The sequence below is a fragment of the Exophiala oligosperma genome, assembly GCF_000835515.1.
Source record: "Exophiala oligosperma strain CBS 72588 unplaced genomic scaffold supercont1.2, whole genome shotgun sequence".
NCBI lineage: Eukaryota > Fungi > Ascomycota > Eurotiomycetes > Chaetothyriales > Herpotrichiellaceae > Exophiala > Exophiala oligosperma.
The window spans coordinates 3,282,827-3,309,505 of record NW_015622819.1 but is presented as its reverse complement, the minus strand read 5'-3'; the positions used below and the strand labels follow the sequence as shown (position 1 = coordinate 3,309,505).

Below are 26,679 nucleotides of genomic sequence, written 5' to 3'. Positions count from 1 at the left end.
GCTTGTACGGGCTGCGGCATGAGAGTCTCGTTCTCATCACGGGCAGCCTTTTTCTGAAGATATCGTCGAACCGCACGGCTTTCGAGCGAGACCTTGTCTCGTGAATTACACCACGGCCAATGTACAGGCCCACGACTTTCTCCAAACTCTCCTAGTTTGCTGGTTGGGACTTCCCATTCGGGGTCCCAGACTCCAAGCTGTTGCCATCTTTTCTTGATACTGTGTCGGATCATTATGTGTAACCTCTGTAGTCCCCGAGTCCCGACCAGGTCAGGTCCACGATAGAGCGGAGTGTAATTTTCATCCCGTCTTCTCGATGCTTTACAGACCCGCTCCTGCTCTAGACGCACTTCATCATTGTATCGATCGACTGCGTCATATCCACCAAGACGAAATCTTCTCCGGATTGTGTCAATCTCGAGACTGCTCAGCGGCAGTCCAAGAAGCTCGGCGAGATTGATTTGGGCCCGAGGTTGGTCAAATGGTCCAGGTGTTGATTCTCTCGTCGTGCTGCGTGATGAATAAGGCCACGGAGGGTCATCTTGTCCGAAGCGACGCTCTCGGTATTCAAGGAATGCCGGATCGTCCGCCATCTGCTGGAGAATTGGCATGATCGAGTTCAGACGAGCCGGATTGATGTCGTGAACCGTATGAAACATCGTGGCAGTTGAGCCATGGAATGGGAAAATCGGTACGGTTGAACTTGATATGCAGCCGAGATGTATTTTGGGGTTCCCAATGTGTCACCTATGTAGGCGCTTCAAGTGGCTCCTCGTAGGAGTCAGACACGCGTGGGAGGGCGCAGCACCGCGTGAGCTCATGGTGTGTTGCGCAAACAGCTATGAACTCCATTCCTGTTTTGAGTGCGACACGGGACGATTCAAGGACTGGATATTGGGAATGTGCATTCCCATGACCCAATGTGTGGAGATTTGCGTCTAGTAGTATTCCACCCTGACACTCTCCCCCCTTGATTTGCCATGTGCTCATAAATGTTGCCTTTGCTAAACGAGGAAGTAGGCATCTATCAATCCTCTACCCGCAAAGCTGTTTACCTCTAGTACACTGGCATGGACATCAAGACGGCTTTACCCTCTTGGTCGTCCATACTACGGCCAAACTTGGAAGACTTAATTATCCTTAAGAATATATCTCAGGGCCAAACGGGATGTCAAATACCAGTTGATTTATTCGGTTAGAAGAAAGTGAGATGGGTTGGGATTGGGAGACATGAGTTCTTAATAGCCATCAAAAGAAGCATTACACCTCCCCCCGCGACTAAGTCCAAAAACGGCCCGAGCCGCCTAGAACGCAAAGTGTGATTTGGGGATTTCCCCGCAACGACTCTATAGATCAACGATGTACGGAGTACATGTGAGGAGTGTTGATGTATTACCCGAGGGTACTATTCACTGATTGTGAACGGTACAATTTGGCTTGGATCAGAAGGAAAGAACTTTGACTTTTGATCGAAGAGAGGCACATAAGATAGCGCCTAGAAAGCGACCACATACACTCCCTCAGAATGGCTTTCCGGATACCTCGACTCAGTAGTCCTCTACGCAGTGCCAGCCTCAACCTGTCCGGCCGAACGCCGCGGTACACCTCTGCTGGTCCTCCGACCTCTCCTCTTCTATACAACACACTCAAGCGTTCGATATCGACGTCAAAGACCGCTCCGGCGTCTGTGGCATCCTCCAACACCGTCACCGGCGACAACAACAGGGCGTCGCCGCCGCCATCTACGGAGTTTACCTATGGCGCGTACATGAAGGTCGGCGGGCCCAACGCCAAACCCGTGCATCGCATCCGCATCCCTAAATTCGAATCCCTCGAAGCCGAGCGGGCGCACCGCAAACTCCACCACGCCGCCGCCTTGAGGTGGCTCGGTTACCAGGGGTACAACAACGAAGGCGCGGGCGGACACGTCACGGTCCGCGACCCCATCATGCCGGACCACTTCTGGATCAACCCTCACGGCAAGTCGTTCAGCCACATGAGGCCCGAGGATCTCTGCCTGGTCAGCAAGGACGGCGAGGTCAAGGAGGGTGGGAACATGCACTCGATCAACCCCGCGGGGTACATCATCCACTCGGCCGTCCACGAAGCGCGACCGGACGTCGTGGCCGCGGTCCATTGCCACAGCGTGCCCAGCAAGGCCTTTTCCGCCATAGGATGTCAACTTGAACCCATCAACCAGGATGCGTGCAGGTATGTCTCGCGCAGTCTCTCCTGTCTCATGACCTTTTCCAACACCTTGAACCATCAAAGTTTTTCTCTCTTTTACTCGTTAATGTCTCATCAAAGACATAGTCACTGGCGAAACGGTCAAGTTGAGCTGAAATATCTGACCATGTCGTAGGTTCTACAACGACCACGGTGTGTACTCTGGCTTTGGCGGGATCGTGTTCAAGGAAGACGAGGGTAAACACATTGCTCAAGCGTTAGGTGGCACAAAGGGTGTCATCCTGCAGAACCACGGCCACTTGACCGTCGCGAAGACGGTCGACGGTGCCGCTTTCCTCTTCGGTGCCATGGACAGGTGTATCCAGGCCCAGCTCCTCGCGGACGCGGCGTGTGCTGGAAGGGGAAGTACGACCATCAAGGTCGGACACGAAGAGGCCGAATATACGCGAAACACGTATAATGATGAGATGGTTTACATCATGTTCCAGTCAGCGTACGTTACAACAGTTTTGTTTGTATCACACCCCCTGATCCCACTTGACTTTTGGCTAATGTTTATTGATTCATACGGGTTTGAAGACGTGGTCAAGGCGTCTAACGGGGAATTACCCATGCATGTGCAAGGTGAAATTCCCAGGGCATGATTAGTGTACCTACTTGAGATGTGAATGAACAACTACGCGGGTCAGTGTCTGAAACTGGTGCTGGCACCGGACTTTTCTCTTTGTGTTATATACAACTAAGTATAATATATACCTCTCGGGATATCTTTTTGTCTCTTTTCTCTCACTCTCAAAGATACTGCAACCACAACCCCCCCTCCAAACCTCTCTTCCCTTCACTGAAGAGGCTGCCGGGGGTACCACTCGCAGTCTGGGTCCTCCCAGTCTTGACTGAACTCGATCGTTTCAAAGACCGTTCCCACAGCCTTTTCGAGCGTATCAAGAAAACAAAAGTGGCACTGTCCCTTTTTCCCCATCCACCACCCTTGCATCGCCGGCTCGAAACCTCTTTCCTTCATTTCATTGAGTCTCTGTGCCATGGGTATCCCACCCATGTCCCAGGCAATGTGCTGGACGCCCTCCCTGCCCCCGTTCTCGTCCAGGTATCGTTGCATCAGAGACCGCTCACTCCCGCCGCCGGGCAAAGGCTGCATGAGCTCGACCACCAGGGAGTTCTGTTTCGCAAACGCGACTTTGATTCGGAACAGGTCCGTGCCTCGTTTTCCGTACAGTTCCTGCCTGGGTACGGTCGTGGAGTTGAATTCGTAAATCTGAAAAGGGCCAACACCGAGCTTTGTCAGCCCGTCGATGGTCTTGTAAATGTCGGGCGTCACGATGCATATTTCGTTAATGTCGCCCAGAATCTTCGCAGACGGCGACGAAGCAGGAGCAGGAGAAGTCATGGTGGGTCAAAGACGAGATAGATTGAGTCGACTCGAGACTTCTTATTGAAAATGAAAATTGGTGTCGAGGATTCCTCGCCGTATATTAGATATACCAATGTAGAAGAAGCATAGCCATTCATATATGGGTGTGTGAACGGCGGCTTTCTTCCATGTTAGCTTGACACGGTAGGAATTCAATCAGGCTGGATATGTCAGCTTTCGTTGTTTAGATGACGACCGATCAAAGTGATGGCGCCAGCTATGACGACCTGGTGGGCGTCATAATTCTTCAAGTCGGAGATCCACGGAGCATCGAATCCAAGAGCCTATGTAGACTTTATTCCCAGACGAGATTTCAAAGCACTCTCGGAATTGAGAACGAAAGTGAGGAATAATATGGTGTCTATTCTCAACGTGGTCCAATCCGTTCCATACCACCCATGTAGCCTCGAAGCACTTCGGGGATCACCACGCACCCTTCCTGTTCACGCCACCCATTCTCCAGAATGGCTGCAAGGACTCTCGGAACGGCGAGCGCGGTGCCGTTGACAGTGTGTGGAAACTTCCTTCTTGATCCGTTCGCCTCTTGGATCCTCGTGTCCAATCGTCGACTCTGGTAATCCGTACAAATGGACACAGAGGTGACCTCGCCCCAGCCATCGTCTCTGTTCTTGCGTGACGGAAACATGGCTTCGATGTCGATTTTGCGATACGCACTGGCACCCAGATCCGACGAAGGCATCTCCAGAACTCGACACGGGAGGCCCAGCGAGGACAATATCTCGGTCTGGATGTCGAGCATCTCGTTAAATGTCCTTCTCGAGTCCCTCGTCCACATGCTCTCCTCCCAAACCTCACTCCCGGTCGCTGGACAGTTGGTCCATGCGAACATTTCCACCTTGGTGAACTCGTGCACCCGATAAAGGCCCTTTGTGTCCACCCCACGCGCACCGGCTTCCGCACGAAAACACCGACTTGACCCGACGAGTTTGACGGGGAGGTCCTCCTCCTGTATAAGTCTGCTGGCATACATGGCTGCCAAGGGAATCTCTGCTGTCGCGGCCAAGCTCCGCGTGGGTTTTCCAGCGTCTCTTTCTGATTGCGCCACCTGCCATATCTGTTGTTCATCATTCTGATCCCGCGGCTGGAACCCGCAAGATGCAGCCATATGCGAGTACACGACAGAAGGAGGAGCCACAACGGACCAGCCATGTTTCATCGCGACCGCCAGCGCGTATTGAACCAGAGCCTGCTCCAGCAAGGCTGCTTCGTTCAAGAGATAATAAAATCCCCATCCTGAGGCCGTAGATGCCGAGGTGAAGTTGAGGAGTTTGAGTATGTCTCCAATGATAGAATGGTCCGCCGAACTGCTGTAGGTCGGAGGGTTTCCTGGGTCGTAGTTGATATAGGTGCGCAGCTTCGGCTCATTGTCGAGAGGAGTCTCGTCGGAGGTCAGATTGGGTAAAGATAGAGCCAGGGTGTCGGTTGCATCGGCCAGGTCGCCATGCTCGTCTTCCAGCTTTGCTATTTCTTGTTTGACCGCCTTCATCTGCGCGACAAGATCGGACTTGTCTCCCTTGCTAGCATTCAGCGTCTTTTGCAGGTCTTTTAACCTCCGTCTTGGCTCGTTCATCCGCCGGTCAAGCTCCTGCATGCGCCAGAGATTTTTGGCGACTTGCCGTGGTACTGTTCTGTGTGTGCGGTAGTTTCGCGCCAGTGTGTTGCTTTCGTAGAGCTCGACATTGTTCCGGATCTGACTAAGTTGAGGGTGCTGCTTAGGTGCGGTTGCAGCTCTCGGTGGATCAACAGATGTGGCATAGCTTCTCCTGCACTGAAGCAAGAAGGCTCTGGGATTGAGCACTCGCCGGGACATGGCTTCGTTGACTTCGCGCCAGCTTTCCTGCGTAAACTCATTTTCGCAAAACACGAGATGTCAGGAGTATGACGAAGAAAAAAATATCTCCGCACCAGGAGAACCGTGAGGGGCGCCGGCAAAATAGTCGACACAATATAATCTCTTCCCGAGAAATTCTTGTCTGATTTCGTCCACGAATTGCACACACATCTGCGGCACTGGAAATGCCGCAGAATGCTGACATAAGCCGATGGTGTGGCCTAATGGTAAGGCGTTGCTTTCCGGTGCTTTGGAGCATGGCAAAGACTGTGGGTTCGAGTCCCATCACCATCGAATTTTTTGTATCTTTGGCCGAAATTCTCTTTTTTTCCCTTTGTGAAGCTGGCCTTCGTGTCGTTATAGAGACACCGAAGTTAGAATATTACAATAAAAATGGAGCAACTGAACTGCGTGCTGCGTACTCCGTAGCTCAGAAGCTTTTGACTTTCTACTTAGACATGCGTTGGTTAAAGGGCTTATTGGACTACGTATCAGAGGAAAAAGGCTTAAACGTGAGAGAGCAAGGAAATACCTCTATGAAGGCTTGATGGATGTGGAATGAATACTCGGCAATCGATAGCTACTTTTACAAGAATCGCGAGGGCACCTCGCTCGCAAGACTGCAAGCCAGCAATACTCGTGATGCGTGTCTCAGTGAGCAGTACTGGCTAATATACACAATTAACTGCCATCCTGCAGCCCATCATTTACCATATGAGAAAAGGTATCATCTTGTGTGACCATCACCTCCGACCATATCCCTGATTGTAATTACCCCCTCCGCGTTGACCCTGCCCTTGAGATTGATAGTAGCCGTGATTTTGCCTCTGACCTTGGTTTCCGTAATTATGTTGGTCCTGGCCACCACGAGCCGAATTCTGGTAGTTTTGGTAGTTGGGTTGACCGCCGCCGTAGCTGCCATAGTTGTTGGCAGGAGCTTGATATCGATCATAACCATTTTGATATCCATTCTGATAGTGAGGCGGAGGCGGAGGAGGCCCGCCACGTCCTTGTGGTGCGTACCGAGGATCAAGCAACGCTGCGAACGGGTTGTCACTGTTAGTGTCTGCTTGGTTCGCACCAGGGTAAGACCGGTCTACAGCATAGTTGATCCGTCCTCCTCGGTTTTGGTGATCATTTGGGTCACGTCTAGAGTTATCGTAAAGAGGTGCGCCTCCAAAATCGCGGCCGGAATTTCTTGCCTTGGATCTCAAGATGGCAAGATCACTCTTGTCCAGCACCGGAGGAGGCAACACGACCCCTGGAAACAACATGGACTTATGCACATGAGTAGCAGGCGGCGCTGAATAGTGAACCATTAATGAATGGTCGTCGTCAACAATGGGTTCCAGCTTGATGTCTTCTTCTGGACCGATCAAATCCATGTGTGGCAAGAAGTCGTCGTTCTTCATTGCGGTGCCAGCTAGTTTTCCCTTCTTCATGGAAAGCTTGACGACGCTGCCATCCTTGGCTTTTTTGGAATAGAATTGTAAGGCCAATTCTTCATACAGAGGATGCCTGTGGGAGATGATTAAAGCTTCCTTGCCAAGCTCATTCCTAATCCGCTCGTCTTCTGTGAGGAGAGGATATTTGGTGGCCATTGCGTTCAGAAGTCGCTTCTCATCAATGAACGGTAGGAGCACGATAGCTTTCCAGGATTGTTTCTTCCCGTTCAAGTCAAGGTCGAACTCTTCTGGGTAGAAATCAACAATGTCGGAGTCTTCGTCAGTCATGAGTGGATGGAAAGCCTTAGGGATGGCGTGGTTTGATGAGGCGGGCAAGACACCCATGAGTTGTTCGTAAGGCTTGAAAGGCTTTCCTTTGTCGAATTTGACGGTCATCTTGTCAATGTCCACAAAATCGGCTGCGAACGGTGCATAGTGATAGGGATAATACCATGTCCATGAGGGGCAGCCCTGAAAATAGTAAAGCAGCACCCAACACAAGCCTTCCACGTAGGATCTGGCAACTTTGTGTCGGAATTCAAAATCGTCCGGTGAAACGTGAAATTTCTGCTCGTAATAACGTTCAGCATAGCCAGATTCCCAGAGTCGCACAGTATCCGGGGGCGGATCGTTGGGGTCGGCACTGGTTGGAGCTTTTTCCACGGGTGTGTTCCGTCCAGGTGTACCACTGTCGTCGGACTCGGCTTCTATCAATTCGGCTTTCCGTTTTCCTAATGCAGACGTAGGCGTTGTTTCGGCGGAACCGGGACCATTGCTGGGGTTGATATTGCCATTCGTACTTGGAGTCTCGGCGGCTTTCTTAGCAAGCATTTGCTCCTTGAGAACTGCTGCTGCACTCTTGTTTGAGGCCTGTGTCTTGTCCACGGAGGTTCTGTTGACAATTGCATTGTAGTTAAGCATGGGATAGCTTGTGGCTTCGATGGCGTCAATTGGTCCAGTAGGAACACGTGCATCAACTCTGGCAGGGATCCGACCGCCTAGGCTGTAATCAGGCGAACTGCGGCGTTTCTTAGGGTTTCGCGCAGCCTCCCTGGCGTCTCGGGCCTTGTTGTCTTGGTCTCGGCGTCGTTGGTTACGCTCTCGTCTGTCTTCCATCTCTTTCCTGCGCTTGAAAATAGCATCTTCCTGTTTCGCAAGTCCTTGGAGAATGATCTGGGCTCGAGCAAGATCCACGTTTCCATCGCAAGTCAAATACCCGCCCATGACTGGGATGTTATCTCTCCAGATAGCAATTAATTTGTCGATACCATCTTCATGAATATCCAGACTGGGCAGGTGAGGGAGAAAGTCGTTGCCAACGAAAAAGCACATGAAAACCCAATCGTCAAGGGCGCGTTCAAGGTCGAAACGGAAAGATTGACCGGGTACAAACATTTCTGCAGCCAAGTACTCACGCAAGATAGGGACATTCAACCAGACGAAAGGCTTCAATTCCTCGGTGGTGCCCTTTTCGTCAAACTCGCCCGACTTGGCCTTTGCATTACCTCTGCAATTCTCTGCATAATGGCCCTGCTGGCCGCAAAGCTTGCAGGTCTTTGCCTTGGCATCTCTGACGTTGACATCTTCTCGAAGCACACGAAAATGCGGTTCATGCGTGGCAAGCCCGAGCATGATCAAGTCTGCATCAAGTCCATACATGACGTGTCGAGTATTGGGATCATACTCAGGATCAGAGCGCTGAGAACGTATGAACTGCATGATCTTGTGTTCACCCTCACCTGGTACACTGGCATCTGAGATTATGATCTTCAATTCAGCCCAGGCAGGATCAGTGTTGAGTTTCCATTGGACCCAGTAGCGAATAGATTGCGCAAGGATGAACATGAAAGGTGTGCCAGGTGTGATGACATTACTATCCCATGTTTTCTTGATTACTTCTTCGGCCGATGACTCGCTGTCTTCGTCCCTATCTTGCTTTTGTTGACGAAGCAGTGTCTGAAATTCTGCTTTCTTTTCATCCGCCTCTTTTGCATCGCGCGCTGACCTGAAACGACGAGCACGTTGCTGGTTCATTTTCGCACGAGGGGCGACTCCATCTATATCCACGTCAGTACTTGCAATGTCCAGAAAGTCCAAGGAAACATACCTATTGCGATCATGAGCAATCTGCGCGGACGGACCATGTTCACCACTCGCTCAGTGTATTTAAAGATCTCCAGCATCATTTCACTTTCATTGGCTGGGGGCGGCTTGTTCTCTGGGTGAGAACAGGGATGAACAATACCATTGAAATCGAGATACAAATTGTGCAATTCCTCGCCATTAGGGTTGGGCTTCGTAGTGTCCACGGGATATTGCACGCCATCAATTTCATAAGGTTGCTCCTCGATGACGGGCGTAATGATTTTAGGATACTTCTTGGTAAGCCATCTGAACAGCGCCGGGACACCCATGATAATCTAGGGCCGGTATGATGATCCTAGAGTATGAAAACTGGCTTGACGAGAACGAAGAAAGAATCAACTTAGACAAAGTTGAGCGCAAGTCGTAGGGTTGGAACAACTGCGCCCGAGTCTGGACACGAGAACTATGCTTCTGGCACAGACAGTATCAGGCTGAGATCTGCGGGTCGGCAGCTATATGCACCGGCGCATTGTTGCGAGAAGGATTATGAGGATGAGCGTGAGGGAGTTGATCTCGATTGGAGGATGCCTTGAAATCTGCGCGCTCTCTCGACCCGAGAACTTCAAAGAGGCGCAGGCTTGGCAGTAACTAGCAAAGACCGAGTCCTAGTGCCACAGCCTTGCAGTATCACGTGCATCTGGACAAGGCTGTACGGCGACGCGATCCTACAAGAGGGCTTCCTAACACAAAAGGACACTTTGGAAACTAACGAATTGATCCCTACCTCACAAACCTGAGTACGAGATAGGCGCAACAGACTCCAGAGGCCTACCACAAATATGCCGGCATTTATCACTTCACAATGACGGCCTACACGGTAGCGCGAAGTCCTCTTCCAAGATGATGCGAATACTTGAAGCCCAGGCACCTGCACGGCAGACCGCTACCGATACCATCCAGACACTAAGTAACCGATTATCGAGTGCAACACTACTTGAAGATCGGCGGGCTGCCATATTGGGATTGAGAAGCTTTGCAAAACTCTACCCTGCGTCAGTTGCGTCTGGAGCGCTCCGGGACCTCATAGCAGGCCTTAGAAGAGATGGAGACGATTCAGATACAATCAAAGTGGTGTTGGAGACCCTTCTGATGCTCTTCGAACCAGATGAAAAATCTCCGGAGGCTTCAGAAGAGATAACGCTGTGGCTGGCTGACGAATTCACACAACATCAAGACAATGTCACGGCGCTACTGGATCTTTTGGAATCAAACGAGTTCTACCTACGGCTTTATGTTCTACAGATCCTCTCACATATATCTACGGCGCGGCCGCAGAGAACTCAAGAAGCCATTTTTGCTGCGCCCCTAGGTGTCTCGAGGATTACGAATGTGTTGGATGACCGTCGAGAAGCCGTCCGGAATGAAGCCTTGGTGCTGCTTGTGGCCCTCACGCCGACATCAGCCGAGCTACAAAAGGTTGTGGCATTTGAGAACGCTTTCGATCGCATCTTTACGCTAATTGAAGGCGACGGCGCTCTGTCCCATGGCAGCACCACCGTCCAAGATTGTCTATCTCTGCTAGCAAATCTGTTGAATCTCAACACATCGAACCAGTCATATTTCAGAGAAATCGGAGGTATTGTTAAGATCAAGAACCTGTTCTTGGCGGTTTTGGAACAGGAAGACTCCTCGGAGGCAATCTCGGAGTGGATGAAGCCTCAGCGAGACATGAATGTTTGGGGTTTACTTGGCATCGTACAATTATTTCTCATCTCGGGCTCCCAAGGAACTGCCTTGAATCAACAGTCATTTTGGCAAGCAGGAGTCCTCCAAATTATTCTGCGCTTTGCTTTTTATACAGCTTTCAGTAGTGGAATTCGCGCTAAAGCCCTCCAAGCTTGTGGAGATATCATTCGAGGGAACCCTGGACTCCAGGAGCGATTCGGCGATCTTCCTGTGCAGATTAAGCAACCAGGACCTGCTTCAAACGGACATGTCTCTCCAGCTACATCCGAAAAACCTTCTAAAGGTCCAACGCCAGTTTACCAGGATCAGAACGTCATCGAATCACTCCTTGAGTTGGCCCTAGAGCCAGCGCCGATCGCTTTATTTGACGTGAGGTTGGCAGCGACATCCTGTCTCAAGGCTTTTGTGGAGGACCATGCCGGTATCAAAGCCCACGTCTTGCGCAGAGCCATTGAAGGACATAAAAGTGGGGACGATACCATCCCCAACATGCTCACAGTGTTATTGGAACCGCCTGGAACTCGTGGCACTTCTGATCCTTACCAGCAATGGTTTGCTGCTGTATTGTTCCTCCATCTCCTTTACGACAATGCCGAGACTAAAGAGCTTGCATTGACGGTCACCGAAGGCGATGCTGACAATGGCGAGGAGGTTGTCACATTCATTCAAAGCATTACAAGTAATGTGGTGGCTGGTGTACAGCACGTGGAGGACGAACGTGCCTTACTCGGGTATTTGATGTTGCTTTCAATATGGCTTTTTGAGGATCCGGAAGCAGTCAATGACCTTCTTGGAGAGGGTAGCAACATTCAAGGTCTCGCTGCTGCTGTGAAGATTGCTAACAACTCAATGCCTCTGGTGGCTGGCCTTTGCGCTTTCCTGCTTGGTATAGTCTACGAGTTTTCAACGAAAGATTCTCCCGTGCCGCGCAAGACACTTCATGGGTTATTGATGACCAATCTTGGGCGTGAGACATATGTCAGTCGGTTGACCAAACTCCGGGAGAATGTTTTCATTCGTGATTTCGAGGTTCTGCCTCAAAGCGGAAATGGCAGCCTACCAGATATCTTCTTCGACAAAACTTTTATCGACTTCTTGAAAGACAACTTTAGCCGATTTCTACGGGCCATTGATAGGGATCCAAACTTTGAGGTCTCGATCGTAAGCAATGGTGTTCAGAAAGGAGTCTCAAGAGACTTGGTCGATAGCTTGAGGGCCGAGGTTCAAGAACAGAAGCAGGCTCTGGAGACGGCCAACACTGAGTTACTGCAGCTAAAGAGGAAACTAGAGCAGGAGGAACTCGACCACCGCAGAACCCGTGAATCTCTGAGTGTTGAAGTCTCTAGGATTCGGCAAATCAATCAGAGCCTGCAAGACAATCACGAAGACGAAGTGCGAAAACTACAAGAGGAAGCTGCTAAAGAAAGGAGTCTGCTGGTGAAAAACCACGAGGAAGAAATACACCAGCGCCGCACTGAACATGTCAGTATGGTCGAGACTATCAGGAAGCAGCATCAAGCCGAGGTTCAGAAGTTTGAGCAGCGCCTAAAATTGCTTGAGCAAGAAGCTGCAAGGGATCGATCCGCATTGATCGAGCAGCATCGACGTGAGATGAGCGACGCAGATTCAAAAGCACAGCAAGCCCGCCAGAGGGAAGCAGCAGAGGTCCGCGATTTGCAAGCCTCCGTCGCTGAACTAGAAACACGCCTGAAAAAGAACCAGGAGGAGCATGCCCAAGACCTTCAGACTGCACATGATGAGTATAGTTCTGAGAAGAAAGGCCTCGTCGAACGCCTGAAGCGTGCAGAGAGTCGACTTGAAGATGCTGAAAAACATGCCCAGTTCCTCAATGACGAGGTCGATAAGGAGAAAGCTGCACGAAAGGATGTACAAACGGAACTTGACGACCTTCTCGTCGTCTTTGGTGACCTGGAGGCGAAGAGATTGGCGGATAAACAGAAGCTCAAAGAATTGGGTCAGGAGGTATCCGAAGACGAGGACGAGGACGACAACGAGGCTGGCAGTGAAGCGACTGAAGATGGGGACGACGATGTCGAATAAAAGTTATCGTGATACCCTATATATTTTGTATAATTGAGCCCTCCGTAGGCTGCCCATTGGCTTTGGCCATCTATCTCACGTCGCATTTCTTAAATGTGGTCAGACCACAGAATTCCGTTCAGAAAAACTTGCTGGCCCTTGCATCATTTCTGCAATTGATGATTGACGTCTATGTAACCGTGCGGAGTACCTCTATTACCCGAGAGCGACAAACATAATGCACTGGAGACTCACCGGGTAAGTCGTTGGGCCTCTGATTGCTGGGGGCTGGTTGGGTAGCACACTAACTTGTTTTGGGTATTCAAGCGGATTTTGATTGTCCTTTTTAGGTAATTTTTTGATTGGCCGCAATAGGAGAATTGGAAAGTCGTCAATCCGACTTCGCTCAATGGCAAAAGCCTCTTTCAGTGGTCTCTGAAGCTCGTATGCCTGAATCCGGGGATCTGGGGTCCAGCCACGTCGTTTCCTTTTGGTTGGAGGCTTCGGTCTCGATGGTTCTGGCCACGAGGTGTTCAAGGCCACTCGCTCTGGTATATCCCGATGGCTTAGCGTGGAACAGAGTCGGTATAGGGTATCTCTCGGATTTTGCCATCGCCCTCCATCTCCTTGTTCATGTTGAAAAAAGAAACCTTCTCGAGTCTTGAGTCCCGAGGCACATGATCGACCCTGGGAGCTTTATATCTCCTACAGTGCTCCCTTCATCTTGACCACGTTCGCATCTCCGCCCGACCACTCGGGCAGTGCACATTAAACAGTGTCGGTACAACAGCACCTTCTGCGACATTTCCCAACGCCGCGTCATCGAGACTGCCATCATGAATCAAGACGACGACTCTCTTGATGCGTCCAGAGTCGATCACCTCGAACTCGAGGCCGCAGGCTACTCGCAAGCCATGCCTCGCCAGTTCTCGACTTGGGCGCTCGGGGCGCTGTCCTTCACTCTGACGTGTACCTGGATTGGAACTGGAGCGTCGATTGGCATCGGCCTTACTGAGGCTTCAGCGGCAGGGTCGCTGTGGTCCCTCGTCATCGCAGGCTTCATGACCCTGGTGGTATCGGCTGGAATGGCCGAGTTGTCGTCCGCCTACCCAGTGGCCGGAGCACAGTATTACTGGTCGTTCATGGTTGCCAGCGACAAATATAGGCCTTTTGCATCATACATGTAAGCTGCCCCTTCTCCTCTCCCTCTCCCTCTCCCTCCAAGCCATCGAGATGACAGAACGTCGCCCTGGCTGATGCTTGGGTTCATGCAATGTAGCAACGGGTGGCTCAGCGTCCTTGGATGGTGGCTGGCGTCGGGGTCGGTTGCCAACTTTGTCTCCTCCCTGATTCTGACCGTCGCCGCCATCTGGCATCCCACCTACACGCCCAAAGCCTGGCAACAATACTTGACCTATGCCGCTCTGGTCTGGTTGGCCGCCGTCCTCAATATCTTCGCCTCCCGACTCATGCCCATCTTCAACAAGCTGGTCTCGGTCCTGTCCGTGGTCACTCTGGGGGCGACCATGCTCACCCTTTTTATTGTTGCTCGACATCACCATGCACCGGCATCCTTTATCTTCACCGATGTCGCCAGTAGAAGTGGATGGACCAACCAGGGCTTCACATTTCTCCTCGCCACCGGCAATGCCGTCTACGGCTTCCTGGGCACGGATTGCGGAGCGCATCTCTGCGAAGAGATAGTCAATCCGTCGAAGAACGTCCCCAAAGTCATCATGTATCCCTTGGTGGTGGGCACGCTCACCGCATTCCCCTTTGCGGCGTCGTTGTTGTACGCCATTTCGGATCTCGACGCGGTCCTTGGCACGCCGACCGGGTTACCGCTCCTCGAGATTTACTACCAAGGGACCAGGTCGTACGCGGCATCCACGATCTTGCTGGCTCTGTTTACTTTTTGCATGTTCGGTGCATTGGTCGCCGTCGGTGAGTCCGAGGGGAAAGAATCCCCCCTCCACGGGAACTGGATGCTAAAATCCTCACCAGGGACGACTTGTTCTCGAACGCTGTGGGCGATATCTCGTGACGGAGCCTTGCCCTTCTCCCATATCTGGATGCGAGTGGATTCGACTTGGAGAATGCCAGTCCATTCCATGGTTCTGACAGCAACCTGCGTCTCGGTAAGTCATTATCAGACTGTACTCCATTCCTCAGCTCCTGCCGGGTCGAAATATTTGACTAATTGATGCTAACGCCATATCAGCTCTACGGACTCATATTCCTGGGTTCTACAACCGCGTTTTCCGCGATGGTGAATGCAGCAATCATGTTTCTACAAACATCGTGTGTCGTCCCTCAAGCCATCCTCCTTTTTCGAGGCCGCGATCGAGTCCTTCCAGAACGCTATTTCAGCCTCGGCAAGTTCGGCGTGGCCGTCAATGCTATTGCCGTAGCTTGGGTCATTTTCTTGGATGTACTCTATTGTTTCCCGACTTCCAGACCCGTCACCCCTCAGAGCATGAGTTATGTGTCGGTCGTCTCCGTTGGCTGCGTGACTTTTGTGGTTCTGTTGTGGCTCACTACCAAGAAAGGAAGGTTTACAGGTCCTCATGTCGATTTTGAAGTGATGAATGAGAGGAGACGGATTGCTCTAAGAACCCGGCTCCATGGTGTCGAGCCGGAAGGCCAGGCCAATATGTCCAATGGGCGACCAGTCTTGAAGAACGGCGGGGAGGCCACTGATCGAACATTCTAAGAACAACATCATTGAAGAGGTTCAAGATAAGATGTTCCAGGGCGAAAGCGTGTAGCAGAGCAGATTGAATTCATCAACTGACCAGCTGGAGTGTTCGTAACAATTCATGTTATCCCCTCTTCTTGTGTTGAGACCACGGTGCTTTTGATCCTGAGAACCCCGTATTGTTTTAGTGGCAGTAAGCTTCAGAAGCTCGAGGTCGCTTCTGAGACTGGCACCGGAAATTTCTGGGAACATGTGTAAGCCCAGGAACTTGTAGTCGCCAGTTCTCCAGTCATTCACTGACACCATTCCAGAGTTGGGAAGTCTCTGGAGAAGGTTTCCGCAAGACTCAAGTCCATTCTGAAGCAACCCAACACCGCACCGTAGATTACCGCTTTAGGCAAATCAACGAAGTTGGATTGAAGGGGATTGTTGGCCCCCTCTCGAGCCTGCGCCCAGGCTGTGGCATCTTACTATCTACATTGCACCCGTTCAGAAAGCTCCAGGCTCTCTAATTTCCCCTGATGGGAGCACAAAGTTCTCGCTCATTACTAATAGATCAGGGATAAATGTCAACTACCCTGCGTGGGGAGCTCCTTAAGCACCCGGGCCGGGGGCAGACAGGATTGCCCGATTCACTGAACATTTCGTAAGGCAGAGTGCTTGATCCATGGTGTTATAAGTGGCCGGTCTCTGCCCTTTCCAAAACCACAGATATCAACAGAAAGAAAGGGAGAGTGCGTGTCTTTCGAACGATATGTGTATCACTGACAGCCTTCCCGTCGGTGATGGGAGGGGGTTCGACTATATCATCGTCGGAGGTGGCACGGCAGGCTGCATTGTCGCAAGCCGGCTCTCGGGCTATCTACCTCAAAAGCGAATTCTCTTAATCGAGGCAGGCCCCAGTGATTTAGGGGAGAGACGGGCACTGGTTCTGAAAGATCGTCTGGAAATGCTTGGGTCCGAGCTTGATTTTGGGTACACCGCCGTTGAACAGCCGATGGGTAAGTACCTCCTTGCAATTCCAAGGGAAGTCTCTGCCAGGAAGCTGATATAATCTGTAGGAAACAGTCACCACGTCCATTCACGAGCCAAGATCCTCGGTGGTTGTTCCAGCCACAATGACATGGTTTCGATTCGAACGCCAAAAAACGACATCCGCACTTGGGAGAGGCTGGGCTGTACGGGCTGGTCATTCGAGATATTCAACCGGCTGCTCGACCAACTGCGCCTTTCAACATGGCATGCGGCTCATCCACGCGACCGCAACCAGATGAGTAAGGATTGGATCCAATCTGCGCATCGGGCCCTGGGCCTGCCTTTGGTCAGAGACTTCAATGAGAACGATTCGGCGCCTGGAGTCCTGGCTGAAGGCGTTGGATGGACACCGCTCTCCTATAACCCTGACAACGGTTGGCGATGCGGCGCGAGTGTTGCTTACATTCACCCTATTCTCCGTGGAGAACAGAAAAGAGAGCACTTGACCATCTTGACCAATTCTTGGGTGTCTCGCGTCAATTTACAAGGCAGCAGAGCCGTCAGTGTCGATGTCACTACTCGGGATGGGGTCAAACACACTGTGCACGCTTCTGCAGAGATTATTTTGTGTGCCGGAGCCATCGACACTCCAAGGCTCTTGCTGCTCTCGGGGCTTGGTCCTAGGGACCATTTGGAGTCTGTCAAGATCCCTGTCGTCAAGCACATTCCTGGGGTTGGGGAAAATCTGCAAGACCATCCTGGCTCAGTCGTGGTTTATGATCTTCATGAGCCAGTCTCGCCGAATACAGCCACGCACTCGGACGTGCTCGCGTTTCTACGCCACAAACCTCAAAACAACCTGGTTGGAGATGATGATGGGCATGTCCCTGACCTTCTTCTCCATACGTGGGCACTCGACTTCTGCAGCGACACGACTCGCCTTGGTTACGATCGGCCAAAACATCCTTTCTGTTTCCTTCCGGTCGCGTTGCGTCCGAAGGCTCGAGGGCGTCTGTACTTGAAATCCAACGACCCGGCCGAGAAGCCGGCTCTTGATTTCAAGTTCTTCGAGGACAAGAATGGCTACGATGCCCAGGTCATCGTCGCAGGCATCAAGGCGGCTCGAAAAGTTGCCGAAACAGAGCCTTTCAGGAAGTGGATAAAACGAGAGGTTGCGCCTGGCCCGAACATTGCCTCGGACGAAGACCTCGACAAGTATGCTCGTGCTGTGAGCCACACCATCTATCACCCAGCTTGTACGACCAAGATAGGTGATCTTGATAAGGACACTCTGGCCGTGGTCGACTCCCGGCTCAAGGTGCGAGGGATCCACAATCTCCGAATCGCTGACGCCGGGGTATTTCCCACAATGATATCGGTGAATCTGATGCAGACGGTGTGCGTGGTTGGCGAGCGAGCAGCAGAGCTCATCGCGGAAGACGCTGGCTGGACTGATTGCAAAGCTTCGCTTTGACTGTCATGAGGAGGAGAAATCAATCTTGATGGTAGTTTCCTCGTAGAGCCGTTTCTTGTTCTCTAGCGTAGGGAAACAATACCTAGGACATGCAGCCGGCAATGAGGACGATATCGACGGCCTCAATGCTGATGGCAGAATTCAATTCATTTGTCCTGATTTCTTGTAGATGCTCGCTCTCGTCCATTAGGAGCAGCAAGTCAACCCAAAATATTTGTGCGCTTCAGCCAAACAGAAACTCGGGAGCGTTGGGATTCCGGGTGTATAACATGCTACCCCACCACACGCTGAAGTTATCGTGACTAAGATCTCTTTGAGCCCATATCGTTTCCAAAAGGGCCGACACTTCTCTGAACATGTTATATCTGCACTTTTGGTACCACTGCTCGCAGTAATCCCGCACAAACTCCCTCGAGTAGGAATCAAGGGACTCTGAGCCGGCCAAGAAGACAGGGAATAGGAGCTGCTTCTGCAGTGGGGAGTCGAGCCTGCAGCATCGTATACTGTCTAGGACCAATCTCGACAGTGTGGTGATTTCGGGAAGCAGCTCGTCACTCTTTCTGTCCCATTTCAGAACGCGCGAGATGTACAGCATCAACGCATACTTCCAAGCGTTGCTTGCATTGTAATAATCGTGCCAGCCTTGAATGGACTCCCAGCGATCGGCGGTGCCTCGAGACAAAATGAAATCTCCGACAGTGTATTCTCGTATGCACCGTTCGAGCTCCAGCGCGCGCGTATTGTCAAAAATGGCGTATCGGAGGTTCGAGATCTGCTCCTTCTCACTCGATAACTGGGTCAGCTCCCGGCAGTACTGGAAGAGTGCGGGAGGCACGCCGGAGAGCGTAAAAATGTTCCAAGACGCGTTGTCGTCAACAGAAAGGATCAAGTCATAATAAGACGCCGGGAAGATGGGTTCTGAACGGGCTAGCAGGGCTACACTGCAATCCCACCTGTACATTGTTTGAGCCTTAGAAACCACCATAGGCGGGGAAGGTTCCTTCAACATGACACTTACCACACGAACATCGCCAGCTGCGCCCGGAAACGAGCCGAGGAAGATGCGATGAAATTCACGCCCCCGATGGATTCAAGCCTGAGATAGGTATCGGACAAACGTGCTTTCCACGGGCCGACAGCTGAAACAAGAGACTGGCGTGCACGACAGTGAAGTCAGCGGATGACAGGCCGGCAAGAGAACTAGGAATGCATAGACATACGTCGAGGGCAAAAAGGATGAGCATGGTATCCATCGGAACCGTTTCAGGTTCTTTCGAAGTGGTCACCTGAGCTGCGGCACACAATTCCTGCGCAGAATGCTTGTAAGCCGCTATGTGCTGAAATACCGGGTCCTCGGGAGGAGCATCAAGCATGCGGCTAACGTGCTGCATTGAGGTGGCCAATAAAGCGTGCAACAAATGCTGCGGCGGACTGTGCGACCGCTCCCTGTCAAATCGAAATGGATTTCCACGGAAATCGAAGGTGAGAGGGAGAGTGCAGAGCTCATTATCATCTGGCAGATCAGTGGGAAAGATCAGCCAGAGGGACCTGTCGGGGGAAGAGCGTACAAAGTGTGAGCAATTGGGGAATTCCCAGCGCTTCTAATGAAGACAGCGAGCAGATTGCTTCTGAGTCGCTCGTCCGTGAAAACGGCACCTCAACATCACCAGCATCATCATGGTGCCATGAAGGCTCCAGTTGCGGCTCGGGCAAGGTTACGTTATAATCGGGACCGTTTGAGTCTTCGTCGAGGTAGAGATCAATCTCATCGCAAAGAGGAGGATTGGGAGCATCGGGAAAAATTGCAGCTGTGGACTCAAGACTCTGACTCGAATCCCTAAACGGAACTGATGGTTGTCTGTTTCTTCGGAGGCCCATGTGTAGGGCGGGAGGATCCTGTTGATCCCTTGCCTTTTGATGAGTTCCAGAGATGTATTCGGCCGCTGAGACTGTGCGCAAGCCGTTTGCATTTCGCCGAGGTTCTTTTTGCAGCCTTGCAGGTTTGAATCGGAAAGTCTGATGGATCAGAGAAGTGGCAGGCTGCCAGTCTCGATCGGAAGAAGTGATGCTCATGGACTGGTCCTTCCGCTTACCCCGCGACTTTACACCCGGGAGCCATCGCAGTTCTCGGGGATATCCTTGACAGACATCAGACCTTTGAGCGCAACTTTTGCAGCGATGGCGAGTCCTGTCACACGGTCTGCGAGAGCTGGTACAGTTGAAGCAATCCACAGTCTCCCTTCTCTTGGAGTTAGCGTCTGGGTCAATAAGGCTCATGTTGCCCCGTCCGATTCAGGACAGTTTGATTGGCCTCTCCGAACATGTAGAGTGAAGACGAACAAGTGATTCGACGCTTGAGACGGGCGGTTCGGTGTCTCTTATCTCTTTTGACACCAGCGATCGTGCTTTATCTACCGAACTACCCGAGTCCAGGCGGGGTGGCCCCGTGGGGACTGTCTAACTACTTTCGAGTAATTTACGAGAGCCTACTAGCGCTAATCGAGGTCTTCGGGCGATGACTTTGTTAACCCTGTCCGCCATAAGGGCTAGGCGAGCCTGGGGAACGTTGAGAGATCCATGGTAGAGTAGAGCAGGACGGCGCAAAAGCTTTGGCTCTACCCATATGGAGCGTTGTCTAATGCCGCTCCTTGAAGTAAATTCAAGCTTGGGGGATCCCCTTTGGGCCTTCACTGGTGATGGCCTAGCTGTAACCCCTGATTTTTTTTTAAATCAAGTCTGCTGCCAGGTAACTTTCGAGCCGTTCGTCCCTTCACCGAATGAACTCCGAACCGTATACCACTTAAAATGTGGCGAGGCCTCGACCAGCCATACTTTCGAGGCTTCTAAAGTATTTGTTCGGCCTCGAAAGTCATTGGAATTTGGACGGCGAGGATCTTGAGGATCACCCGATGACCTTGGAAAGGGCTACGGAAAAGTATCCAGCGCAAGGAGCTAGCAATATGGTGCATCAAATGGACTTTGAAGATTTCATCCCTTCTGTCGAGGGTGCTGCTAATTCAAATGATGAGGCACTGACCACATTCAGGTCTTCGTACGCTCCTTGTAACTTGACATTCAAAGACCAAGATGATCCGGGGGTATCTTATGACAACGGTTCGGGGCATTGGCCACTTGAGCCTCCTGTTGCCCGCACTTCGAGGCGGTACAGATAATCATTGAGGTGCCAATACAGTTGCTTGTTCCCGCGGGCCACGGCATTGACATCACGGAGCCGCTCAAGTAGATTGCTTATCGAAAGTAGCAATTCAGGACGAGGATCGGGGAGGGACGGGGTCATAGAAAGAATGGGACTTACTCTCTCTCGAGCATATTTGGAGGAAACATCCACAGACCGCTCGGGTAGCGTCCCTGCGCTGTAGACCAATTGCGACCTTCGTCCAATGTTCTTTGTAATCGCTCTTTCTTGTTGGCGTATTCTTTACTCTTGACTTTCAACTCTGGATATGCGCAGGCCATCAAGTCGCATAAGGCCGTCCCGTCCGGCTGGAGCTTACCCTTGGTACGGGTTTGCTGTTGTAGACAGGTGCGTTCACCATAAAGTTCCACCGGAAGAGCTCGCTGCTCCATAGGGTGAGCAAAGTCGATCTTATCAAGTGCCTGAGTGCCCCCCTAGTCGTTGAAAAATTCAGAGTATTCCGTGCTACATCTAGCTGAAAAGGCATTTCTGACCTGTCGAAGCGCGTATGGGCCTCCAGAGTGAATTGAGAAGGCGAGTCAGATACCGATCTTAGGGGTCTTAGAGGCGTACTTGCAGACACTGGTGTATTCTTTCGGGAGATGTCTCTTTGGCAATTATTGGATCCAGATCTGGCCAACTTTTCGGATGTTCACGACAGTTTCCTCATATTTTCCGGCATACTTTCGTTTCTTCGAACAATGGAGATCCTTAGAGGGGCTATCCTGATGGTTTGCGTTTGGTGACCTGCAGTTCTGCGCCTGAGATTGATCCTCCCCGTCATCTCTGGCCTCTCGCCTGATTGCCAATTCCCTGTTTCGGGTGTTCACCTTGGCTTCGAGTCCAACCTGAGCTTCTTCCAATCTCGTATCTGCCGACGTCGTTTAGTTATGATTCCAATCTATATGATGACCATGGTCTTTCTCCTCCTCTTGTTGCTCAAGCACTTCTTCTATCTGCGTGAGCCAATCAGCAGCGTAACGATCGTAATCAAAGTAATCAAAGAAGGCGGATGTCGGTGACTTGAAGTTGTGAATGATGAGGAAGAAAGAAGGACTAAGTTACTTAGGCAGTTCTTAAGGAGCACTCAGGAATCGCTCCCTGAGCGGCAGGTGAGCAAAGCGGCGAGAGGCTAATCAGAAAAGGAGGATGGACGACAGGTTTTCCGCAAGAGACTGTCTACAGTAGGGTAGGTATCGAAAGGCCAGCACCCCTCAACGAGGCTGTCACAGCCTTGGACGCTCCTGTCCAATCGGAGCCCGACACCACAAGTGCCTGCCAAGATTTCGATATAATCTGCGGCATTGGCTTCCTGACTCATGCTTAGGCACAAAATTCCTACGACCAGCGCAATTGCGTTTTGTAGACAACACAAACATGGCGGTCGATTTCTCGGCAGAAGAAGCTGCCACCCTCAAGCGCTGGAGAGAAATTGACGCTTTTCAGACACAATTGCGCCTGTCGCAAGGCAACAGGCCTTACACTTTCTACGATGGACCGCCGTTTGCGACTGGTCTCCCTCACTATGGCCATTTACTGGCTTCGACCATAAAAGACATCATACCGAGATACTGGTCGATGAAGGGCTACTATGTCGAACGAAGGTTCGGTTGGGACACTCATGGACTGCCTATTGAATACGAGATTGACAAGAAGTTTAACATCTCGGGGCCAGCCGCAGTGAAAGAGATGGGCATTGCAAAATACAACGCGGAGTGCAAGGCTATTGTGATGAGATATGCTACCGAGTGGAGAGAGACCATTGACCGCTTGGGACGATGGATCGACTTCGACAACGACTACAAGACCATGAATGCTAGTTTCATGGAATCTGTATGGTGGGTGTTCAAGCAGCTCTATGACCAAGGACAAGTGTATCGCAGTTACCGAGTAATGCCTTTCTCTACCGCCTTAAGCACACCCTTGAGTCAGCATGAAGCGCAGTCAAACTATAAAGAGGCTCAGGACCCGGCTGTTGTGATTGCGTTCCCGCTCGAGGAGGATCCAAAGACCAGCTTCCTAGCGTGGACGACCACTCCATGGACCTTGCCGTCTAATCTTGCTCTAGCTGTCAATCCCAAATTCGAGTACGTAAAGTTCTTGGACAATGAATCTGGCCAACAATACATTATGCTCGAAAAGCTACTTCGAACACTGTACAAAGATCCCAAGAAGGCCAAGTTCACCATCTTGGAAAAGATCAAGGCGCCCGAACTCAAGGGGAAACGCTATCTACCCCCATTCAATTATTTCTACGAAGAGTTCAAAGACAGTGCTTTCAGAGTCCTTCTCGCAGATTATGTGACAGACGACGATGGTACGGGGATTGTACACCAGGCCCCAGCTTTTGGCGAGGACGATTTCAGGGTCGCGTTTGAGAATGGTGTCGTAAGCCACCACAAGCTGCCGCCGAATCCCGTCGATGATACTGGCCGCTTCACTGCCGAAATCACGGATTTCGTAGGTCAGCATGTCAAAGAAGCCGACAAACATATCATCAAACACTTGAAGACCTCAGGCAGACTAGTCCGAGAAAGTCAACTGACACATCAGTATCCCTTTTGCTGGCGCTCAGACACACCTTTGATCTATCGTGCGATCTCGGGTTGGTTCGTCAATATTGCTGGAAACGATAAGGTTCCAAGCATTATCCCGGATATGCTCGATGGAATTGCCAAGTCACATTGGGTTCCGAATTTTGTCAAGGAGAAACGCTTTGCCGAATGGATCAAGAACGCTCGCGACTGGAATATTTCACGAAATCGATACTGGGGCACACCCATTCCACTGTGGGCGAACGAGGACTACTCTGAAGTCATTGCCATCGGTAGTGTTGAAGAGCTGAAAAAGTTGAGCGGATATGCTGGAGAGATCACAGACCTTCACCGAGACACAGTCGATGAGATCACTATTCCAAGTCAGAAGGGCAATGGTGTCCTGAAACGTGTGGAGGAAGTATTTGACTGCTGGTTTGAGTCTGGAAGCATGCCCTACGCTTCATCTCATTATCCTTTCGAGAATTCTGAACGCTTCGAGAATACCTTCCCTGGCGACTTCATCGCTGAAGGACTTGATCAGACCAGAGGATGGTTTTATACTCTGGTCATTCTGGGCATCCATTTGAAGAAAATGCTGCCCTTCAAGAATTGCGTTGTCAATGGCATCGTTTTGGCCGAAGATGGCAAAAAAATGTCCAAACGGCTGAAGAACTATCCAGACCCGATTACGGTCATCGATAAATATGGTGCAGATGCCCTCCGTCTGTACATGATCAATTCTCCCGTCGTTCGAGCAGAGCCATTGAGATTCAAAGAGACCGGTGTGAAGGAAATCGTCTCGAGAGTGTTGTTACCCTTCTGGAACAGTTACAAATTCTTCGAGGGACAGGTCGAACTCCTCAAGAAGGTGGAAAATATCGACTACGTCTTCGATCCATCGGCAGAAAGGACAAACACCAATGTCATGGACAAGTGGATTCTAGCCAGTTGCCAGAGTCTACTCAAGTACATCAACAAGGAGATGGCTGCCTATCGGTTGTATACGGTTGTGCCCGGACTGCTCAATTTGATTGATGAGACTACAAACTGGTACATTCGGTTCAATCGCAAGCGTCTGAAGGGTGAACTTGGATTGGACGATACTCTTCACGCTCTCAATACCTTGTTCGACGTTTTGTTCACTCTGGTCAGAGGACTAGCACCTTTTACTCCTTTCATTGCCGACCTCATCTATTCTAAGCTTCTTCCTCACATTCCCAAGTCATTATACAGCGAAGACATGCGAAGCGTTCATTTCTTGTCATTCCCCGAAGTCCGCGAGGAGCTCTTCAATGATGCTGTCGAACGACGGGTGGGTCGCATGCAAAAAGTCATTGAACTCGCCCGGCAATCACGAGAACGTCGATCAATGGGATTGAAGACACCTCTCAAGACTCTCGTGGTTATCCACAAGGACCAGCAGTATCTTGACGACGTCAAGTCATTGGAAGGATACATCACCGAGGAACTGAATGTGCGAGATCTAGTACTGTCGTCCGATGAGGAGAAATACAATGTGCAATACAGTGTGACTGCGGATTGGCCTGTCCTCGGAAAGAAACTGAAGAAGGATGTGCAGAAGGTGAAAAAGGCGCTCCCAGACGTGACGAGCAGCGAATGTAAGGAGTACTTGTCATCAGGCAAGCTCAACGTCGCCGGCATCGAATTAGTCGAAGGTGACTTGGTAGTCCGAAGGGCACTGAAAGAAGACGATACGTCCAAGAACCAGGAAACGAATACGGACAACGATGTCTTGACAATTCTAGATGCTGCGCTCTATCCTGAGCTTGCACAAGAAGGTGTTGCTCGAGAGATCATAAATCGTATACAACAACTACGAAAGAAGGCCAATCTTAAGCCGACTGATGACGTGAAGATGGAGTACAAGGTGCAAGAAGATCCAGATCAGGTTGGACTGGAGAAGGTGTTTGAACAGCAGAGCGGTTTTATTGAGAAGGCGCTAAGACGGCCTGTAGACAAGCATGTCGTTACAGAGCTCGATGGGCAAATACCAAATGGAGCTCAGGAAAACATCATCGCTGAAGAAGTCCAAGAAGTTCAGAAAGCGACCTTCTTGTTGAGATTGCTGAAGATGTGAGGTGGTTACAAGTCTGATGCTGGACGGATTCCTCGAGGATTGACGAAATGAAGAAAAGTAGTATGTTTATGGAGAAAGAATAGATGATGAACAACCAGGCCAGATCACCTGCGATGTATCATGATTTCTTTGTATGTTTCTGCGGGAAATTATTAGTGGAAAAGAACTAGATAAAGAGACAGAGGATGAATGAAGAGCGACCAAGCTTCTCTAGCATGCTCTGGAGCAGGAGACAGGACTCTTCGCAGTAGAAAGGAGCAATGCCACAAGAGATGAGAGGTTCACGTACCAAGTAACAATCCTTCAGACGCATAAACTCCTTCGCACACATGTCCTGGTGTGTCGACTGGTAATCTGCAACTATGCACTTTCCATACGCTGTGGCCTAGGCATGTGTTTCGAGTTAGCTAAATATTCTTCTCTCCCCTCTTGATCCAACGATCCTCGTCTCTCGGTGGTGGCAACTCGTAGCTCAGACTTGGGGTTGATCGCTCTATCGTCCCGCATCTCGACGACCATGTTTATTGCTCAGTTAAACTGTGGCTTAGAAGAATTGCAATCTGGTTTACACGTCTTTCGAGACCGGCCTATCACCCTTCTCCGGTCGAGTTTGAATGGGTAGTTGTAAACTCACCTCGACCGAACATTTTGCAGCAGCTTCCGCAAACTTTTCGATAGGCCTAGCGCGGCCCGATATCGTAGGCATGTCGTTTTGAACTTGTAAAGGGTTGAGAAGGCCGCGGGGGAGCGCTTCAAGATCCTCTTTTGAATAAGAGCGGCGGTTCAAACAAATTCGAATAATATTTGTCGTGACAGGTCGAATGTTTAGGAAGAGTGGTGCCAGACTTTCTCAAATCCACCGCATGTCTCCCACGATAATCTGTCCGATCCCCTCAATTTCGCATTGACAGCTTCGA

General features: G+C 50.9%; 7 protein-coding genes and 1 non-coding gene across 8 annotated transcripts; 4 read left to right on the top strand and 4 right to left on the bottom strand.

Moving 5' to 3' along the window:
* Positions 1 to 3,025: 3,025 nt before the first annotated feature.
* Positions 3,026 to 3,592, bottom strand: PV06_02574 (uncharacterized protein; the record flags this gene model as incomplete). Its single annotated transcript, XM_016403274.1, has 1 exon — positions 3,026 to 3,592. The coding sequence occupies one exon, from the start codon at positions 3,590 to 3,592 to the stop codon at positions 3,026 to 3,028; it is 567 nt and encodes a 188-aa protein (XP_016267171.1).
* Positions 3,593 to 3,983: 391 nt separating this feature from the next.
* On the bottom strand, positions 3,984 to 5,447 carry PV06_02573 (serine-tRNA ligase; the record flags this gene model as incomplete). Its single annotated transcript, XM_016403273.1, has 1 exon — positions 3,984 to 5,447. One exon carries the CDS (start codon positions 5,445 to 5,447, stop codon positions 3,984 to 3,986), a length of 1,464 nt encoding a protein of 487 aa, XP_016267170.1.
* Positions 5,448 to 5,678: 231 nt separating this feature from the next.
* Positions 5,679 to 5,762, top strand: PV06_02572. The gene has a single exon. It is a non-coding gene; the product is annotated as a tRNA-Arg (tRNA).
* Positions 5,763 to 6,010: 248 nt separating this feature from the next.
* Positions 6,011 to 9,579, bottom strand: PV06_02571 (uncharacterized protein). Its single transcript, XM_016403272.1, has 2 exons — positions 9,021 to 9,579; positions 6,011 to 8,970 (listed from the first exon to the last, which is right to left on the bottom strand). The coding sequence occupies exons 1-2, from the start codon at positions 9,325 to 9,327 to the stop codon at positions 6,212 to 6,214; spliced, it is 3,066 nt and encodes a 1,021-aa protein (XP_016267169.1). The 5' UTR covers positions 9,328 to 9,579; the 3' UTR covers positions 6,011 to 6,211.
* A 197-nt stretch (positions 9,580 to 9,776) lies between these two features.
* Positions 9,777 to 12,860, top strand: PV06_02570 (uncharacterized protein). The gene has a single exon (XM_016403271.1). It carries the CDS (start codon positions 9,899 to 9,901, stop codon positions 12,803 to 12,805), a length of 2,907 nt encoding a protein of 968 aa, XP_016267168.1. The 5' UTR covers positions 9,777 to 9,898; the 3' UTR covers positions 12,806 to 12,860.
* Positions 12,861 to 13,620: 760 nt separating this feature from the next.
* Positions 13,621 to 15,497, top strand: PV06_02569 (uncharacterized protein; the record flags this gene model as incomplete). The annotated part of the gene is made up of 4 exons (XM_016403270.1): positions 13,621 to 13,967; positions 14,064 to 14,728; positions 14,789 to 14,922; positions 15,006 to 15,497. The coding sequence occupies 4 exons, from the start codon at positions 13,621 to 13,623 to the stop codon at positions 15,495 to 15,497; spliced, it is 1,638 nt and encodes a 545-aa protein (XP_016267167.1).
* A 5,537-nt stretch (positions 15,498 to 21,034) lies between these two features.
* On the bottom strand, positions 21,035 to 21,519 carry PV06_02568 (uncharacterized protein; the record flags this gene model as incomplete). Its single annotated transcript, XM_016403269.1, has 2 exons — positions 21,035 to 21,179; positions 21,248 to 21,519. 2 exons carry the CDS (start codon positions 21,517 to 21,519, stop codon positions 21,035 to 21,037), a joined length of 417 nt encoding a protein of 138 aa, XP_016267166.1.
* A 946-nt stretch (positions 21,520 to 22,465) lies between these two features.
* PV06_02567 (isoleucine-tRNA ligase) lies at positions 22,466 to 26,089 on the top strand. The gene has a single exon (XM_016403268.1). It carries the CDS (start codon positions 22,505 to 22,507, stop codon positions 25,760 to 25,762), a length of 3,258 nt encoding a protein of 1,085 aa, XP_016267165.1. The 5' UTR covers positions 22,466 to 22,504; the 3' UTR covers positions 25,763 to 26,089.
* Positions 26,090 to 26,679: the final 590 nt, after the last annotated feature.